Here is a 19,380-nt window from a genome sequence, read left to right as displayed (position 1 = left end):
TGTGCATTGAACGCTGGTAAAAGGAAAATGTTGTGACAACATGCTGATGAAAAACAGACACATTTTTCAAATAAATCTCTGAATAGGAGCGAGAGAAGGAGAGAAAGATAGAGAAGATAAAGATAGAGAAGAGAAAACAGGGCTGGAGTTGAGAGCAGAGTCAGAGGAACTGATTAGAAAGACAATTAGTGACACACAGAGAAAATGAGAAAGTGCAATTGCAATGAAGGCACAAGTTCACTAGCCACCGGACTGGACAAGCCAGAGATACAGACACAATCCTACCTAACGTTAGCTGGGCAACCCCTACAAAACAAATGGAAAAAGGTGTTATAAACAGTTACATACATATTTAAATTCATGGTGGTAATTTGATGTGTCAGTGAACCTCCCATACAGTCTCCTTCTACCAAAAATAGCGAATCAGAGCTGAAAATTAATTATCAAAGCTGTATAGTTCATGTGTTTAACATAATCAAATTGGATAGCCTACCTTCATCCTCTGAAACATCCAAAATCTCATCAACTGTCTCGGGAAAACTCATCCGATGCTTCTCTGTAGTGATCTGTGAAGAGCAGAGGGAGGTTGCAAAAGAGAGAGAAAGATGGCAGAGACAGGAAGGAGTGAAATGGAAAGGAAAGAGAGGAGAATAGATGGAAAATGCAGGTGAGGGAGCTGAATCTGATCAAGACAATTATTTGATTAACATCTGAGTCATGGTGTGTCAAGGCTACTTCTTTGCGTATTGGTGTAACCATGTGAACCATGCATGATGTGTTGCTCACCGCGGAGACCGACTCCTCGGTAACCAGTTTCAGCACATCAATGACAGAGATGTAACCCAGCCGCTTAGCAATACCCAGGGGAGATGTCCCATTCTATACAGTGAAAGGTGAGAAACATCACGCAAAATATTTCCATCACTTTTTAACTGTTTAAAATTAAAAGCATTTCATTCATTCTACAGGAAGTACACTTTCACAACATGTTATTTTGCTACATAATGACATACTGTGATAAACAGGTGTGATAGGAGATGCCAGAAAGTAGGTATCATCTCAGAGGGACACCTTCAAAGGGTCCTTTCCTTATTTGTTTTCACATTATCTATAGGACACATGCTTATGTTTCCCCAGAGAATCAGTGCGCAGGTACAGAGGCAATGCCCAGTGTTGAGAGGAAGATTATAACAGGATAAGCTATTCCTGAAGGTGTCTCACCGAAGTAATCTCATTGGGCTGGGCTCCGTGTTTCAACAACAGGGTGACAATATCGGTATGGCCCTGCTGAGCTGCCTGGTGCAGAGGGGTGTAGCCCATCTGGAGAAAAAAAGAGGGCGAATGATCAGACAAAAGAAGAAACGCAGAAAAAGCAGTATTTCCATTCATGATTCTGGCACGTAATGCTAATACCAGTGGTGCCCCAGCCAGTCTGTTCATACTGGTTAACTAATTGCTGGTGATTAAACAGTGTTTTGATAAAGCTTCATAGTACTAACACCAAGCATCAAACAAGTAAACAAAACACATAGCTAGTCATTAGGTCCATATGCAGCACAAGTCATATATAGTCATATATGTTATACGAGTGAGATACAGATAGTTTACCCTTGTCTTGCTATTCACATGAGCCTGCTGCTGCAGAAGGAACTTCACCATCTTGATGTTGCCATAGTGACAGGCCACATGAAGGGGTGTGTAGCCCATCTAAGACAAGGACAGAGAGACAGTTGGATGTTGTTCAGTAGCTTCATGAATGCCTCCTTAAAGACAGCTTGGATCTTGTGTAAACATACGTAAACTCTTACAAACATGAGCATGCAAAATTGTAAAAAGGCAGCAAACATCTAACAAGCTGAGAAATGATTATGCATTCATTTAAAAGATGCATCACCTACTTTTAGAAAACATATTTTGATGTTGTCTTAAAGACATTTGATAGATTTTATATATGTTTTAAAGTCTTAAAAGAGCTAGTGTGACAAGTCAATATAAATATTCATGGATTATCATTAATTTGTTTAATAGAGAAATTAAATGATATCAAATTGCTATCCACTTCATCATTCCCAGATGGACTTTTATTGGTCTACTGGCTTCAAGAGCAGTTTTACCCGTGAAGCAGCATAAACGGAGGCTCCTTGTTTGACCAATGTGTCAGCGATTCCCACATGCCCTTCCTGAGCCACAAGATGCAGAGGGGTCAATCCATTCTAAAAGACAGAAAGAATGGACAGGGTATATTTATTTTGTTGGATATTATATAGTCTAGGAATAATACACAACTTTTTTCCAAAGTTATTATAATCATTTTTGAAGGTGAAAAGCTACGTAAATCAAATTTTACTCTCTGGGATTGATACGTTTTGAATAATATTATACCTTGTTTCCCAGATTTACATTGGCCTGTTTGGAGATGAGCAGGGCCACCATGTCGGGCCGTCCCTCCTGTGAAGCCAGGTGAAGGGGCGTGATGCCTTGGTGGGACTCGACATTGGGTGTTGCCCCATTCTGCAGCAGACAACTGGCCACCTCCATCTGGTTCTGCTTGGCTGCTATGTGCAGGGAAGTGTAGCCATTCTGTAGTGAAAAAAACGGACATAAAGACACAAACACACACACACAAGAGTGGGAATCGCTTTTCTTAACACTGTTCATGTCTAATTTTAGATGAAAACTTGAATGCTGTCATGACAGAGTGCTTCAGAGTACAAATATTGTCATGTAAGTTACTGTATGTTTAAATATCACACACTCATTTGACCTGTTTTGACCTGTGTGTGTCAGCGATGGGTTGGCATGCTGTATTGGCCTGCCTGTGTGCCTGTGAGTATGTGCACACACATATGTGAGCATCTTACTCGGGCAGTGCTGTGTGCAGATCCTCCCTTGCTGACCAGGAGTTTAACAACATCCAGGTTGTTGTGATGGACGGCCACATGAAGGGGTGTCAGACCGTTCTGTTAAACACACACATACACATGTATACATATATAAACCCATAGACATACACAAAAACAAACAGAAACATGTATATATGAAACACATACCATGATAATCTATCAATCAGATTAAATCCCAAAATAATCTCTATACAGGCTCTTCACAGCTTTGTAAAGAGTGCTTTATTGTTTTTGTGTACTTCAGGGAGCTGAACTACAGGGAGCACAGATTGTCTCACCTTCCCAGCTGCATTAGGGTTGGCTCCTCTCTCCAGGAGGAGCTCAGCCACGTCCACCTTCCCATATTTAGAGGCCACATGGAGGGGAGTGAAGCCTTTCTGCTCAGAAGAAAACAAAATCAGGAGAGAGATATTCCATGCTTGTCATTATTGTAGATTATACTCACTGTTGTTGAAAACAAAACACAGACAGACTAGTTTTCTCATTAGTTCTCATGTAGTTTAGAAAATATACATTCTATTAATACCTGAGAGCAATAAAACTGTTGCAATAAAATGAGAACAAGGATGAGGAGGAAAATGCTAGAAATTAGATATAACTAGATATAATTAGGGCAGGGCTTAAGTAACACAGAGTAGCTTAAATTCCTGAGTTCTTAGACCATCTTTCACAATTGAGAATGACTTCCGGATGGGAGCCAAAACGTCTTGATTCTGAAAACAGTGTCCAGATGACTATGATTGAAACCTTTTCTACGATGGAACATTCCTGGACGAATGAGGGATTACACCGTCTTAAGGTCTCCATGCATAATATAACCCATGTTTGCGTTTACTAGTGTAATGCCTAATGTCAACCAGTTGAGGCTGAAATTTTCTTGCAGGCTCTCAAGGCTTCTACTTCACCTTTGTCATCTTGGTCTGCTGTGCCCCAACATCCAACAAGATTCGAATAGTGTGGACATGTCCTTCACGTGCAGCGATGTGTAAAGGTGTGTGGCCCGCGGTTGTAGCCGAGTCTGGGTTGGCCTTGTGCTCGAGGAGCAGCTTGACAAGCTCCTTGTGGCCCATACGGGCCGCACAGTGTAGGGGTGTCTGGTCATCCTGGACACAAGGTTTTAAACAGGAAAACGGATATCATTAAGCAGTGGGTAATGAAGTAACACTACTAGCCAGCCACTCAAACCAATCTGCCACTTATGTATGCTAATTATTATGTACTTGAGGTGAGATTTATGAAACCTTTCCGGCAGTTTAAAAGGCAACAATGACCTCCTCAAGAAAAACTGAATGACAGATACAAAGATGCAGTGCAAACACAAAGTTTGTTTAGGGTCAAGATGACTAAAGTAAGACTGCACGGCTCGTACCTTAGCCCTGGCGTCTACTTGTGCTGCGTTCTGCAGCAGGAACTGAGCAACTTCGCAGTGTCCTGCTCTGGATGCCATGTGGAGGGGAGTCTCCACTTTCTGGTGTAGATAAATACAGGCAACCAATCACTCAGACTACATAATAGTAATGCCACTTGTATACCTTAGTATGCTACTATGTATATATGTAACTCAGATTTTAAATTCATTGATCAGTTACTACATATTGCTGGACAGTGACAGGTTCAATTTGTAAACCAAGTACTTCTGGGCATATTCTAGCCCATACAGAAAAACACGAGTTGTAATTTATCATAATTTTTAGAAATTTTTGACCAAGTCTGTTATTTAATTTGAAACAAATCCACTTGTTCATATCGGGGCCCATAGTCCAGACCAGTCTATTTATTTCAGTAATTTAGAAACAATTCATGTTCATTCAGCAATATCATTAACAGTTTGGCTTTCTGTGCTGGCAAAAAAGAGGCTTAATCTATCTATGGCTAATTGTTGAATGTTGGACCTATGAAATTAATCTTCTCAAGTAACTAATTATTGAATTCAGTGTGGAATTCACTCTCTCTTAAAATTGTGAATCTGAACTTGGATTACTTAAAAAAAAGAACAAAAAAATCAATTCACTCAACTGGAAATGTTGGAACATGATTTAAAAGAAATTAAGATGGACTTTAGGGGTAGAAAAGGGGTTCTCACCACATTGGAAGCATTAGGTGAAGCTCCTCTCTGGAGCAGGTTCTTGACTATGTTCAGATGGCCCATGAATGCTGCTACATGAAGAGGAGTGAGACCAGACTGCACACAAACACAGACAGAGAAGGTCATCAAAGCTCAATATCAACACATTACAGACAAGTTGTCATCCTAGATCATTAGCCACATCTGACTGACTGGCATAAGTGGATTGGTGTCAATGTTGGCTCCAGCGGTTTGGACAGCGGAGGACAACTTTATTAATATTCCCTATTAATAACCAGAAAATAGCCAGTTTTGAAACTTTAAAACAGATGACACTGACATTAGACAGGGGATATATAAATGTAAAAATGTAACACATTCCTTGTAATTTCAAAGCTGTATAAGTTACACATGTTCTACCATTACTTTACCTTAAATGTAAAAAGAAGCAGTAAATACAAAAAAATGCAAACATATTCTTGTTATGAAATACAAGGAATGCTTTATGAATGCCACTTGGGTGAAAATTTTTCTTTATGCCAGAGGAGTTTTTCATTTTCAGACTCTGTCCCTTGTTGGTCACATTGTCTCACCTCTGTGACAGCTTCTAGGGAAGCAGAGTGCTTCAGCAGCAGGTCCATGGACCGCATGTGGTTCTTCTTGCAAGCGATATGGAGAGGTGTGAAGCCATTCTGGAAACACAGAGAAAATTGTTCTAGACTACACATGTGTACAGTCCTGAAGCCAGAATCACTTTATGCCTATTGATCCTAACATTGTCCTACTACAGGTTAAACAAACATGGCTGAGGCTTACGCCGTGACCCCCCTCCCCCACCTGGGTTAATCTGATCACCTTTCTTTGTTCCTCACCCCCAAGTATTCACCGCTCATCAACTGTGTGAAGCCATCAGTGAGGACCAGCAAAGTATGGCCTGCGGGGGTAGACTCCACACTCCAGGACAGGTTTCAACACACAAACTGGAGTATGTTTGTCTCAGGCCACCTCTGGCTCTCATATGGATATAGACAGCTACACCTCCTCTGTACTGGACTACATCAACATCACCATAGACAGTGGTACAACTCAGAAGCAGATCGTCACATACCCAAATCAGGCAACACTGCCTTCAGATCAGGTGACGCACATGCCTACATCACTTCCAGGGCAAATCTGGGGCATCAAAAGGCCAAGCACTGCTACAAGCTAACGTTAGAGGAGCACTTTTCCAACTCCGAACCTCGATGCATGTGGCAGGGCATCCAGGCCATCAGCAATTACAAACCCAGACACTCCACCCTCATAGCCACAGATGTCTCCTTCCTGAACGATCTTAACGACTTTTATGCTCGCTTCGAGAGAGACAATAGGGAAACTGCCACCAAGCTCACACCCTCAGCTGACCACCCGGCCATCACACTCACCTCTACAGATATCTACACTGCACTGAGCCAAATCTCGGTTGCGTACTCAAGGCATGTGCAGAGCAGCTCGCTGGGGTCTTTACGGATATTTTCAACCACGAATGCTGCTTTTTGACTTCAGTTCTGCATTCAACACTGTCATCCCTTTCAAGTTAATCACCAAACTTGGAAACCTGGGCATTAACACCTGCATTTGCAATTGGATTATGGGCTTCCTAACAAACAGACCTCAGCTTGTTAGGTCAGGCCACAACTGCTCCACCACCATCACACTCAACACTGGCGTACCAGAGGGCTGTGTGCTGAGTGCAAGGCACTGGAGCGGGTGGTGAAAACTGCCCAGCACATCACAGGGACTCCACTTCCAGCCATTGAGGACATCCAGAGGAAATGTTGTCGGCATCGAGCCCGCAGCATTCTTAAGGACTTCTCTCACTCCGCCCAGAGACTGTTTTCTCCCCTGCCTTCCGGGAGGTGCCTTTTTCCCATCGCTGTTTTCCTACTCCTTCCACTGTCCTCTCATATACCTTAACTTTAAATGCTGCTATATTGTTTTTGCTGCTGCTATATTGTTGTTGCTACATGTACCACATGTTCATTTGCACTACTGGACTATTTATTTATACATATACTGCATCATTTGCACTCCAGCACTATGTACGGAATACTGCAATAACTCATCTACTGCACTGTTAAATATTTCTGTCCATAATTTGCACTACTTAACATTCATTGCACTACTGTTCTGCCCAGTCCAATTCATTATTGTACATATCCATCAGTATACTTCTGTTTATAGTAATGCCATCTGTATATATGTCCATAGTACCACTTGTAAAATATTTCAAAATATTGCTCTATCCTGCATTTATGCACATACTTAATATGCTGCACTTGCTTATTGCACCTAAACTGCATTTTGTTGCCTTGTACTTGTACATGTGTAATGCCAATAAAGTTGAATCTGAATCTTGAAACTAAAAGAGTTTCAAAATTATGTTTTGTATTTTTTCATATCACAATTGTCTCACTACAGTGATGTTGCTTGTTTAATGTGGTGCACTGCTAAATGAATACAGACTGTAACACTAAAGTGGGTGTAAAAGGTCATCTTGATTGATTGTACACTTGATATATTTGAAAGTCATCTAAAATGAACAATAAAACAAACAAAAACCTACTAGAGCGCGTGCATTGGCTTTGGCCCCCTTGTCCAGTAGGACTTTGGCCATCCGATGGTGACCACAGTGAGCTGCTACATGAAGAGGGGTTAAATGGTCCAGTGTGATATCATCAATCTCAGCGTTGTACTGCAGTAGCTGCCTGACGCAGTCCATGTGATCCCCCTGAGCTGCCATGTGGATGGGGGACAAACCATTCTGTAAGAGAGAAAGAACGGGACACAGACAGAGGCAGGAAAGTAGTCAATAAGATTCAGTTTCTTGTGTTCAGGAAAGCAGAGTATGAGTCCTGAACACAGTATGCACATCCATGGCTGATGAGGCTCAGGTTTAGGCTGCTCAGCAAACAGAACAACGTGTCAGGCATCTTGATTTTAGCTAATTAGCCAAAGTTGGATGAAAGTGTATACGTTTCTAGCAAGCTAGCTTACATGCTGATTTTCTGATGGAATCTCACTCAGCAGTTAGATTACTTCACAAAGTCAAAATCAGTAATTAACAGTAAACCCTGATGATCACTGCTGATTACAGAGCTCCCAAAGATAGTAATTGCTAAAAGACAACCACATCGATTGCAGTATTTCATTTAATTCATCTACCTTGGTTTTAGCCTGGATGGGAGCACCGTGTTCCAGCAGGATCTCAAGGATGCGAACGTGACCATTCCTGGCTGCACAGTGAAGAGGAGTCAGCTCATCCTACAAAGAGATGAGTTAAGAAAGAGAGAGAACGGGAGAGTTATTGGAAAGGCATTAAACAACATAAGAGACAGAATTGAGAAAATCAGCAGGGATGACAACAGATGGGGTAAATACATATTGGGAAGGCATTAAACATGCATAAGTGACAAAATGCCAGAGCGGAGTGGAGCTGAACAGTACACTACCTTAGTTTTGGCATCAATCTGTGCTCCTCTGTCCAGCAGTAGTCTGACCATCATCACATTGCCCCTCCTGGAGGCTATATGAAGGGGCGTGATGCCATTCTACAGAATCAGCGGCAAGAAATGTCAGCTGTATCCTTCTCATCACCGTTTGTAATCGTTGTATTAAGTCTCCTGATTATTAATTACTAATAAGACAAGACAAAAGTATAATAGAAGCTGTTCTATTGAAAAAACAAAAGGAAAGTGTGTTAAGAAATCTGTTAAGATTTGTGTGTCATAATATTCTTCTTTCAACACACAATGTTTGAACAATATTCATTATTCCTCTCACATGTCGTTTTTGAGCCTACAGCTGAGATAAACTGACCTTGGGGGTGAAGTTTACATTGGCTCCTCTGTTTAGAAGCAGCTGGGCTACGCTCATATTCTCATAGTGGGCTGCAATATGGAGAGGTGTGAAACCAGTCTACAGAGAAAAAGACACAATGGGAAAGTGCGAGAATAAATGTGTAAATAAGGATAATTACAATCTATTTACAGTATATCTATTAAAAAACAAGGTTACAACAATGTGCATGACATAGATTAAATAGTTCAGGGTCAAAGTCAGAAAGAAAAGTTGGACAGTTATAATAAACAGCATTATTCTTTTGCTAGTGATTTGCATTAAGAAAGCTGTGGCGCCTAACTGTTTCCATAAGCATTTGCTTGGAGAGTTTTCCTTTTATTCATGTAAACTGCAATGCAATTGTATTACTGATTTTTTTATGCTCATGCAATGTATTTTTCTTTTTGACTGTATTGTATTGTCATAGTAGTCAAAATAAACCAATACACTAGTACACACACTGTCAGTGAGTGTATACCTTGCTGAGAACATCAGCGTTGGGGTCGTTCTGCAGGAGCACTGCAGCGGTGCGTGTGTCGTCGTTTCGCGCAGCGATGTGCAGTGCAGGGAGGCGGACCTTGCCCTTGGTGCCATAGTTGATGAGCAGTGCCACAACATTTTCATGGCCCTGCTGGAGAGCTACTGCCAGGGGAGTGAAGCCATCCTGAGAGGGGTGGACAACGAGTGAAAGAGATGGAGAGATGATAGAAAAAGTAGATCAGGTAGAGAGGTCAGGAAGAGGCAAGAACAAGAAAGGAATGGAGAAGAGGGAGGGAAAATGGACAAAGTGAATTCAAAACCATGTAATATTATTCTATGAGCAAATGCAGTGAAAGATAAAATATCCTGTTGTCTGATTTTTTTCTTGGCATGACAAATACCACTAAAGTGCGTTTTTATGAAGAAAAACCCACACATTTATATTTACGTACATATTACTTCTAATCAGAAATGCTCCAGTATTAAAGATTATTAGGCAAAATGTCAAAAATACCTTTGATACATAACAGAGGGACATGGAAACCTAGAAATGGGCCTTGTGTCCATCAGAAAATGATCCCATAATGTTTGTTCATAATTATAGCTGGCACAAATGATAGCTGTGGCATTTACAGGTAATCTGCTGCTTGTTTCAAGAAAATAAGATTTTAGGTCACAGTAATAGACAAAATGACTTGATAAGAGGATTTTGTTTTACAATGTAACACATTCCCAACCCTCTGACATATTAGTGCCCTCTGTAAAAGCCTAGCCGTGTTTCCCTTTACTAAACTACCTCTGCTACTTTATTTTAAGATACTGTAAACACCCCACAGTGTCTCACAGTATCTTTCATGTAATGCGTGATAGCACACAGACACCCTTGATGTTTAAGGAGATAATTACTAAGCATCAGTATGGCTGGTCTGAGCAACCTCAGACAAACTCAATCAAACAGCCAGTTTGAAGAGACACGCACCTCAGTTGGGAGACTCTGATTGGCACCGTTCTCGAGCAGGAACTTGACCACCTCTAAGTGATTCTCCTGTGCTGCCATGTAGAGAGGACTGAACCCTTTCTGTTAGGGCACAAATACTTTATGTATAGTTACATATACACAAACACACAATAATATGGGCCTCAACCCATATTAACAAGATGTAATGTCAGAAAAAAACCCACACACCTGCATACATGCATAGATTTGAGACTCAGCTGACCTGAGAAAAAACTAATTAACAGGTGTTTGTCTTCACAAGGGCACACACGTACACACACTCATCCTTACAGATACTCTATGTAAATATATGGAAAACTCTTCAGCAGGTGTGTCACATATCCAAGAAATACACAAATGCAAGCATACACACAGACTTGGCTCGCACTCTCTTCTCCTGCTCACGGCTTGCAGTGACTCACATGTGACTGGGCATTAACGTTGGCACCATAGTTGACAAGCTCAGCCACCACTTTCTCCTGCCCTGCCAGTGCTGCGATATGGAGAGCCGTGTTCCCTTTCTGGAGGTCCCACACACACAGACACACACACAAAACCACACCAAAAGAGAGAGAGAAAGGAAAATGAGAGTGAATGAGAGGAAAACGACTGCAACCTAATGGCCTAGATCTCTACACTGAGAACTCAACACTGAAATACAGCTAGTGTATTGTATTCATCCAGTATAGAAGATAAAAACTGTGACTGTGAAAGTGCCACAATTTTGTTCATGTTTACATTTTAGGCATTTAGCTCATTTAGTTAATTTAGAAGCAAAACGCCTACACTGTGAACACTAAAACAAAACCAACTGTTACGATGAAATGGGTATCCTGAATATTTCTGAAAGTAATGATTTAGAAAAAAGTTGGAAAAGATACACGCCTGGTACAAACTGGCTTTGAGGACACATTGCACATACATGTTTGAAAGTATAAAATCAGTTTAGTGAACGATTTTTATATAAGAAAACTGATAACTCCTTTAAATTGTCCCTCAAACTCAAACAATCTGATATACATAGACCTGAGGTGAGAGATCAAAGGTCAGATGAGCTAAAGTGCTGTTAGCTAAAGCTAGAGGCATATTGCATTTATTTTTTTAAAAGAAATTCTTACTGCTGATGAGAGGCTCATCAGTAATCTTATATAGCTGTTTAAGTTTTTGTGGTTACAGGTATGCTAGTTTAGCTTGCTACAGTGGATTTCTATAGTTGCAGTCCAGCTGAATTAGCTCTGAGCTAAGCTAAAGCTAAGAAAGGTGTTGGGAGGTCATGTCTAGATGGTAACCCTGGATTTGCAAAACTCTCGCGAGAGTTGTACATGTTGTTATTTCATTGTGCGAATTTCTAAACCTAACCAAGTAGTTTTATTGCCTAAATCTAACCAAGTAGTATTGTTGCCCAAACCTAAATCTTGCGAGAGTTTCTGCAAATCCAGGGTTACCATCGAGACAGGACTGTGTTGGGAAGGTGTGACAGTTAAAAGTGCTTTATTCACTTCAGTTCAGTATGAAATGCTACTTTACTTTAGTAAGCAGAGAGAACAAAGTACCTTGGTGGTGGTTTCCAGCTCAATGCCAGAGTGTAGTAGCTCCAGGACCATTTTGACGTGACCTTCTTTAGAGGCCAGGTGTAACCCGTTGAGACCATTCTTCGGCAGAAAACAGAGAGAGAGATTTAGTCACATTAGAGTTAGAAGAAACATATACAGATAGGATCCAATATTCTCTGAAAAGTATTAATAATTTATTGTAATAAACTATTGAACTTTTGATGAAACATATGATTATCTGTATCTTAAAGCTTCAGCAATAATACAATAATCCTGTTAATAATCAGGATTATTATAATCACAGTCCACATTAACTGTAAAGTGATACCACATCTCTCAGGGCAACTTAATGATTTAAGTTATGGTCTTGCGAGTTAGTGTAATAATATATACACACATTTTACCCATTAATCAATTAATGGAACAGATCTGTGCAATGATCTCAGAAATCTCTAAATGTGCTATTAGTGTCTGAAAAACCAGACTGTAATGTGTTTAACTTCTGGTGCTGAACATCGACAAACTCCCAAGTTCATATTCCATCTGTTTTAAATGAAACAATGTTACTGATGGAAATTTAGGAAGGACGAGAAAAAGCAAAACACTGTCCTTCAGTCTCATGCCCCTGTGATCACTGCAAAATATGCCCATTTTCTCCAGCTGTGCAGAACATTACTCGTCTAGTTACTGTTTCTCTAAAAATAACTGCTAAACCCGCAACGACAATAGGAGGACTCAGGTCTGACAAAATGAACAACCTATTGAGACTGATGAGGAATGAGGAGAGCGGTGGACTGGGGCTGGCAGACAACTGTTTTATTTCAACATTGTCTATCTGTCTGATTGTTTCTCTGGCTGGCTGACTACAAATTTGCAAAGTCTGAGCTGCAACCTGCCTGCTGTATCCAATCTGGCCACCAGGAGTCTCCGTTATCCACACTGTTCTCAGGCGGCACATACTGCGGTAACACTCAATTCAAATGGGTAACACAGTCTCTCTGCGAGCATGTGCAGAGTGATGGGAAACAAACTGTGTATCAGTAGCAATTACACACACTGTTAAATGTAGTGTGTGAACGTCTGCTGTGCACACATGGGACTAACGCTAATACACAGTGAGATTCAGTTTTGTTTTTAACACAAAAATAACACCTTCACAGCCCATTAACACCCATTCCATAAACACCTACATTTGTGAATTATATGCCTTTATGCATACATAGTCACAGACAACAACACAACAATGGTAGATAGTTAGATACCTCGATAAACACAGGTAAAGAGACGGAGAGAGTGTACCAGCAAGAGCCTGCTAGGTTTTAGCTATAAAGGACAAGTTACTGCTGCAGAATCACATAAATCACATATAAAAATACCATCTCTGTCTGTGCCTCAGTCCTCAGTAAAAAGGTAAACAAAAAAAAAACCTTAGAAAGAAAGAACTGCATAAGGAAATGGAGGCAACTGAATCACATGGTTGTGGGTATGAAATGCAATTATTGTAGTTCATATCAATATTAATTTTCTAGTTGATTATCATCTTAATATACAGATGTTACTGAGATTCCCCCATTTCCTTTCATTTCAATAGTCATCTATCTTCCGTATCTCATATTCTGTTTCTCTTTCTGGTGTATGTGATGCTTGCATCAATAGTACAACACAGATTGAGGGAGTTTGGCGTTCATTCTTAATGCTCAGACCTCCATCTCACTGGCAGTGTTTTGTCTGTGTTTAAAAGCACTTGTCCATTCATTCACCAAACTCCACAACCATCCTTAACACAACAACATACTAGCAGGCTAGTGTGCGTGCCCAAACCACACACATTCACATTCATGTCTCATGATATTAAATCGCTTAAATTTGTTGTGTTATGGTCATGATGCAACAAGGTGTAAGCGAGCACACAGTAGTGCTGAAGATTGAGGGAACTATAATCTGACATACTTAATTATTAATGCACACCACTTTACACAAAGATAGAGAATCAGGAGGTCTAGTTGTCGTGAATGTTTAATTTTCTTTTTGGTCTTTTATTTTACACCCTTTGCCGATACTGCAGAATGGTATTCCATTGAGACTACAGTAACTTTATGTGGTGCATTCAAGTCCCTCTTCAAGTTCCTGAGTACCATTCTCCATTCAATCTGTTTCATAATCATGACGTTCTTACTTTCCCTCTGTGGGGTAAGAAAGGGCTCCATGCTCTCCTCGACATTTTTGCAAGAGGCAAAAACCTTTTTGATAATAGTCTCTTTATTTATTTTTATTTAAAATTAAACTCTTCAATCAATGCTTATAAGTTCCCTTGGCAGATAGAACTAGCCACTCATCCACTGAATGAAAAATGAATCCTATCGCAGAGTGCATTAGTAAAGATATCCAAATTATTATTCAAAGCAATGTAAAAAACCTAATCACTTAGGGACAATTTGGAGTACAGATATTTTTGATTGAACTGATGTCAAACTCTCTTCCAGAGTTACTGATCATTACCTGGTGCACTCTAAATATATTCACAGCTCATATTCTACCTCTAGAAAATTAATTTGAAGATAGTTTGGGAATGTCCTGAGGTTCTTTATTTAGGAAATTTGTCATCAGGATTTTATCTAGCATCTTCTCTAAGAATATCCAACTTTTTGCTCATCAAAGTCTGAGCAAAAGGTGTGTCTTACTGGTCTAACAATGGGTAGTCCCAAGATATATTATCCCAGAGACAGTAGTGATGGCTCTCCTGATGCGATATTTTATGCTCAGAACAAAAGGTAGCCAGAAGGCACTGAGCAAAGGGACCAGCACAACCAGACAAAACTCTTTACTTTTTCCAATATGCTGCCCCTGGGCATGAATGAATGAATTGGAGGGTGGTTTCAAGGAATAGAGCTTATAAAGTGTAATGAATGTCTGCCCTCCTACAGTGTACAAAAAATATCATCTAGACCTACACCATTGGAAATTTCTCCTGAGGAACATTAACAACTAATGCAGTAATGTTCTCTTGCCTCAACCTGCTGCTATTGTGTGCATGGGTTCAGCAGTACTCTGTAATTTTTTACTATATACTGACAATTTAATTGCCTCAATGGCTAACTTCATCCTAGACTTGTATGGTTACTAGACTACAGTGTATAACAGCAAGAGTTCATTTACATGTGTAGCTAACAGATGATTATTCATCATGCAGAGTAATACTTCTCTGTAAATGTTCAAGATTATTGTATACACATTTCATTTCGCTGTCACCTCGTTAGTTCTCACTTTTTTTCAGAATGGACTTTGACTCCTTAAGACAACTCGCAAAGACTTGTTGCATCCAGATACTGGCTTTTCGTGTGAATTAAAACACAAATGTACAAATAGCGATGCACCCACAGAGATCCAAATGAAAAAAGCAAACAAAAACAAAACATGATTGGCACTGAGCTAATTTTAAAATTAGTTAGAATGTTTTACATTCAAGAAAACAAAAAAAGTATTTTTGGATTTAGTGTGATGCTTAGAGCAGGTACTCCTGTACAGGCTGCTATTTTTCTTAAGTACTGTGAATATTAAATAAATGTAATTGATTCTGATATGAGCCACAATTTAATTTATTGTTTTGTTAAATGAAATCTGTGGGAGGCATCTTTTTTTACTCCCACTGACACACAAGCACATCCACCCAAACAGCTTTTTGGATGGCTGTTTTATTGAGTTAGATAAAACCTACTTGATTAGCTGTGTTGATGGCGATTCCATTCTTGATGTGATCCAGAGCCTTGTCCAGGTTCCCTGAACGAGCTGCACGCAGAAAGCTGGTGGCTGCATCAGCCTGCAGTGAACAAAGAGGAGGACTGTTAAAAAGGAGAGGAGAGCACGTATGTAAATACAGATCAACAGCATTAATCTGACTACAAAAAAGCTCAACAAGTAATACAGAGATACTGTTTAGACCAAAAACACATTCAGTCCTCGTCCACCACCAAAAGTTACATACAAAGACAACAGAACACACTGCGCGTTTACACCAACATGAACAGGTCAGAAATATACACAAATGCTATAAATACACACGAACGCTTGCTCAACATCAACTGTTCCTCCAAGATTATCCACAAGTCCTCCGAATCAGGATGTAGTTGCACTAAAAGCCCCAGTCAAGTTACATATCCAAATCTATTATAATAATATAACAATCACTTTAAGGCAAGACACAAAGCTATACGCAGGAAATACGATACTACATTCATCGGCTCTCCTGCCCTCTGTAAGAGGCTGAAAATGTCAGACTCCTTACAGTCAAGCTTCGCCCACACTGAGTTTGGCAGGCATTCATAGCCGAGCACACTCTGCCACGAGCTCCGCTGTCTGCCTGTCTGATCTCAGAGGAAAGCTCCTGTGGTTTGTGTCTCACTGTGTGTCAGTGTTTGTTACGCCCACCTCTGAATTCATTCATCAGCCAATAGTGTAATATGGCTGACCTGCACAATGAAATGTTTCCAATGCCCTGAAGAGGAAATACTGCGTAATGTACTGTTCTCTCGACCCTCTCTCGAACCCCTGTCACCGGCAAAATTATGTATCTGTTTGAGCTGTTATTCTCAAGTGGTTAAATTCGGAATCTCGGAATTGCTGAAAGATATGCCTGCCCTTTCCAAATGACTGAGACATGTTTTTTTCTTCTCTCCTCACATCTCTTATCTGTGCCGATGCATCAGGAGCCAATGTTCTTCGTTTCTGTGAACCATGCACTGCATTAGTTTTTATCTAACAAACAAATAAGATTATTTGGTCTTTTGACTGCCTCCTCCCTATCCACTTACCAGTCCTATTTCCCTAAACGCTTTGTTTTTCCTTCCACTTTATTCTCATTATTTTCTGTTCATCTCCTCCTCCTTACTTTTAAAAGTTTGTGCTTTTTTCAGAAATAACTGTCCGTCTACTAAACCACTTTGTATTTTCTCCAGGTATATGAAGTCTTTCTTTTCTGAAGCCAGTGTGGATGTCAGTCTGTAGGAGGGAATCAGAAAGCTTTTGAAACTGAAACTGATATTTGAAGAAAATTAACTTCTGTACAGAATTATATTTACATATATTGGGCATATTACACAAATTTGGTTGATATCAAATAGTATCCTTTGGTGTGTTTTTTTCCTGCTGTGCCTCTATTTTCTTCTCACAGCCAATCACAAGTGACTGGGTAGCAATATGATCTATTTAACTAACTCTTTGGTTTGAACATGAGAGCTAGACATTACTCAGCCTGAGAGCACCGAGAGACTGGACTTCAGTGAATGTCACTGACAAGAGCCTCTCCAATTTATCAACCCAAGGTGTACTGTGTTTTAGGTGTCCGTCACATTATTCATAAGAGTTCCTTATGAATATTTTAGATTTAGAAAACTAGCATATGAAAAGTTTTTCTGTACAAAGTCTCAAAGTTTGCTTCCATATATACCTTTACATAATGTGGTCACTTGTTTTTCTATCATTGGTAACTCCCGATCTCCTCAAATTGCAGCCTTAAAGCCAGTGTAATCCCTATAAACAGATATCTGCATATGAATGCAGAATCTGTATGCAAGAGACAAGATTTTGGTTTGTCGTCTGTTGGTTGCATGCAGGTAAACGGTCCGTTTGGAGAGCAAAAGAGGTGGAATACATTGGCCGAAATGCGATCTCGGAACTCGAGAGATTAGGTTTTTATTAGCTTTTTAAAAAATCCATTCAAAATGTCGTCAGATGATAGCCGATGGGTTCCACGATTGCTAATCGGACTGTAAACAATGACCCACGGAAGAGGAAGTCTGGGCCCGGATATCTGCTATCCATTATCTGGATATACACTGGCTACACTGGAAGTAGCGAAATATTAGTTGTTGCCCTCAAAAGCTAAAACATCGTCAGACGAAAGCCGACGGCCTCCGAGATTAAAGACAGTGTGACGTTTCATCCACTGAGTGTTCAGCTGCATATATTTACAGCCTAAATCCATTTTAAATTTCACAGTGAACTCCTTTTATGTTTCTCTTCTTCTGCGCTATGACGTGTTCATGATATGTACTGATCATAGTTTCCACCTGCATCCCTCCTCCTCTTCCCCATGACTCTGCCACCACTGCTTCATGAACCAGTTCTCTATGTGCATTTATCATCTGCAATATGTGTTTGTTAATGAGTGCTGGTCATTGTGGTGTGTGTGTGTGTGTGTGTGTGTGTATTGAGGCAACAACAGCATGAGCCATGAGCTCACCACATTTTTCAGAAAATGAAAAATCTTGCAGCACCTTCCAGAAACTCATCCTCTACCAGCTTGTGTTCATGTTGCTGTCAGGCTGGAATCCATTTTCCTCTGTTCTCCACTATCGTCTCTACGGTTCCTTCTGCCTCTTTTTCACCACTTCCTCCCTCCTTCCTTTCATTCTTCTCTCTGTCACAGAGATTAGACCTGTGCATCAAATACTGGCAGTTCACGACTACTTTATTTGTAATCATCGTGTCAGTTACATCAAATAATCAGATTACTGAAACCCCTCACTATGCATCACTCAACACTGTAGCCCTGCCTCTACTCCACTTGTACCTAAATCACATTTTCCTTTTCCTGCTGCCTCTCCCATTCTGTCCATTTCCCCTCCTGTCTCTGGTTCTCACATTCTACTTTATTTTCCCACACTTGTTAATACCATCACCGTTTTTTGTTTGTTTCAATGGGTTAATGAACTAACGTTTACATGTGCCCCTTTTTACTTTCACAATGCATGTATTTTCTCTTTTCTTTCGTTAGATGCTTTTCTTATCATTCTTTTCACCTAATTTTTGTTACTAATTAGTTTTCTTGTTTTCTGTATTTCACAGGTGCCTCGTATCAAACTGGATTAAATTACCCTCAGTAGAGAAGTTTGGAAAGAGTGTTAAAATGAATCATTGCTACAGTACATATCACTTTAATTTAGTAAAACCAGTAACAATAATCCCATTCAGGGACTGTATAGAATTGAATCTTGATTTACTCTTCCCAACTATACTAAATTGGTAACATAATACAGTAACACAGAATCTTTCCAGAGGGGTCTTTACTGTATATTTGGGGTCCTTCAGTATTAAAATGACGTGATGTGACGTGATTCTTGGGTCTACAGGACCTGAATATGGACATGAAGAGAATGTCACACTATATCCCATAGTCTACTGCCTCAGGTGACTGCTGTGATCAAGAATTTCTTATCTCCTGTGTGTAAGACAGGAAATGCACTGATTGTTTATCAAGCCACTGAGCCAATATGATCTGCTGCTGTGCAGGAGTTTTCAGATTTTCAATTTCACACTCTCTTAATGTTTACCTGAGAAAACCTCGGTGTCCTGAAGTACATTTTAAACTCACCTTCACACATCATATTTTTATTCAAGACGACTGTAGGGAAGTGTCACATTTTTAATGATTCGATTTCAATTTTAAAATATAGCTATCAAGCTCATCAAGGTACAATTTTGAAGATAAAGGTTTGTCAGCCAAAA

General features: G+C 40.0%; 1 protein-coding gene across 11 annotated transcripts in view; it reads right to left on the bottom strand.

Moving 5' to 3' along the window:
- The window catches only part of LOC122865454 (ankyrin-1-like), a 79,854-nt gene that overhangs the window by 26,832 nt on the left and 33,642 nt on the right, over positions 1–19,380 (bottom strand). For 9 of the 11 annotated variants that reach the window (XM_044173888.1, XM_044173887.1, XM_044173894.1 and 6 more), the window contains exons 3-24: positions 15,593–15,694; positions 11,878–11,976; positions 10,747–10,845; positions 10,307–10,405; positions 9,326–9,511; positions 8,827–8,925; positions 8,460–8,558; positions 8,173–8,271; positions 7,574–7,771; positions 5,562–5,660; positions 4,987–5,085; positions 4,273–4,371; positions 3,809–4,006; positions 3,182–3,280; positions 2,862–2,960; positions 2,383–2,580; positions 2,115–2,213; positions 1,609–1,707; positions 1,222–1,320; positions 787–879; positions 494–566; positions 286–306 (exon numbers count right to left, since the gene is read on the bottom strand). In XM_044173888.1, coding sequence (XP_044029823.1) covers positions 286–306; positions 494–566; positions 787–879; positions 1,222–1,320; positions 1,609–1,707; positions 2,115–2,213; positions 2,383–2,580; positions 2,862–2,960; positions 3,182–3,280; positions 3,809–4,006; positions 4,273–4,371; positions 4,987–5,085; positions 5,562–5,660; positions 7,574–7,771; positions 8,173–8,271; positions 8,460–8,558; positions 8,827–8,925; positions 9,326–9,511; positions 10,307–10,405; positions 10,747–10,845; positions 11,878–11,976; positions 15,593–15,694 — 2,455 coding nt within the window. Of the gene's footprint in view, positions 1–285; positions 307–493; positions 567–786; positions 880–1,221; positions 1,321–1,608; positions 1,708–2,114; positions 2,214–2,382; positions 2,581–2,861; positions 2,961–3,181; positions 3,281–3,808; positions 4,007–4,272; positions 4,372–4,986; positions 5,086–5,561; positions 5,661–7,573; positions 7,772–8,172; positions 8,272–8,459; positions 8,559–8,826; positions 8,926–9,325; positions 9,512–10,306; positions 10,406–10,746; positions 10,846–11,877; positions 11,977–15,592; positions 15,695–18,149; positions 19,195–19,380 lie in introns of those variants that run through there. The other 2 variants (XM_044173893.1, XM_044173890.1) reach the window with 2 other exon arrangements.

This window comes from Siniperca chuatsi, linkage group LG18 (genome assembly GCF_020085105.1).
Source record: "Siniperca chuatsi isolate FFG_IHB_CAS linkage group LG18, ASM2008510v1, whole genome shotgun sequence".
Lineage (NCBI taxonomy): Eukaryota > Metazoa > Chordata > Actinopteri > Centrarchiformes > Sinipercidae > Siniperca > Siniperca chuatsi.
This window is presented reverse-complemented; position numbering and strand designations above follow the sequence as displayed.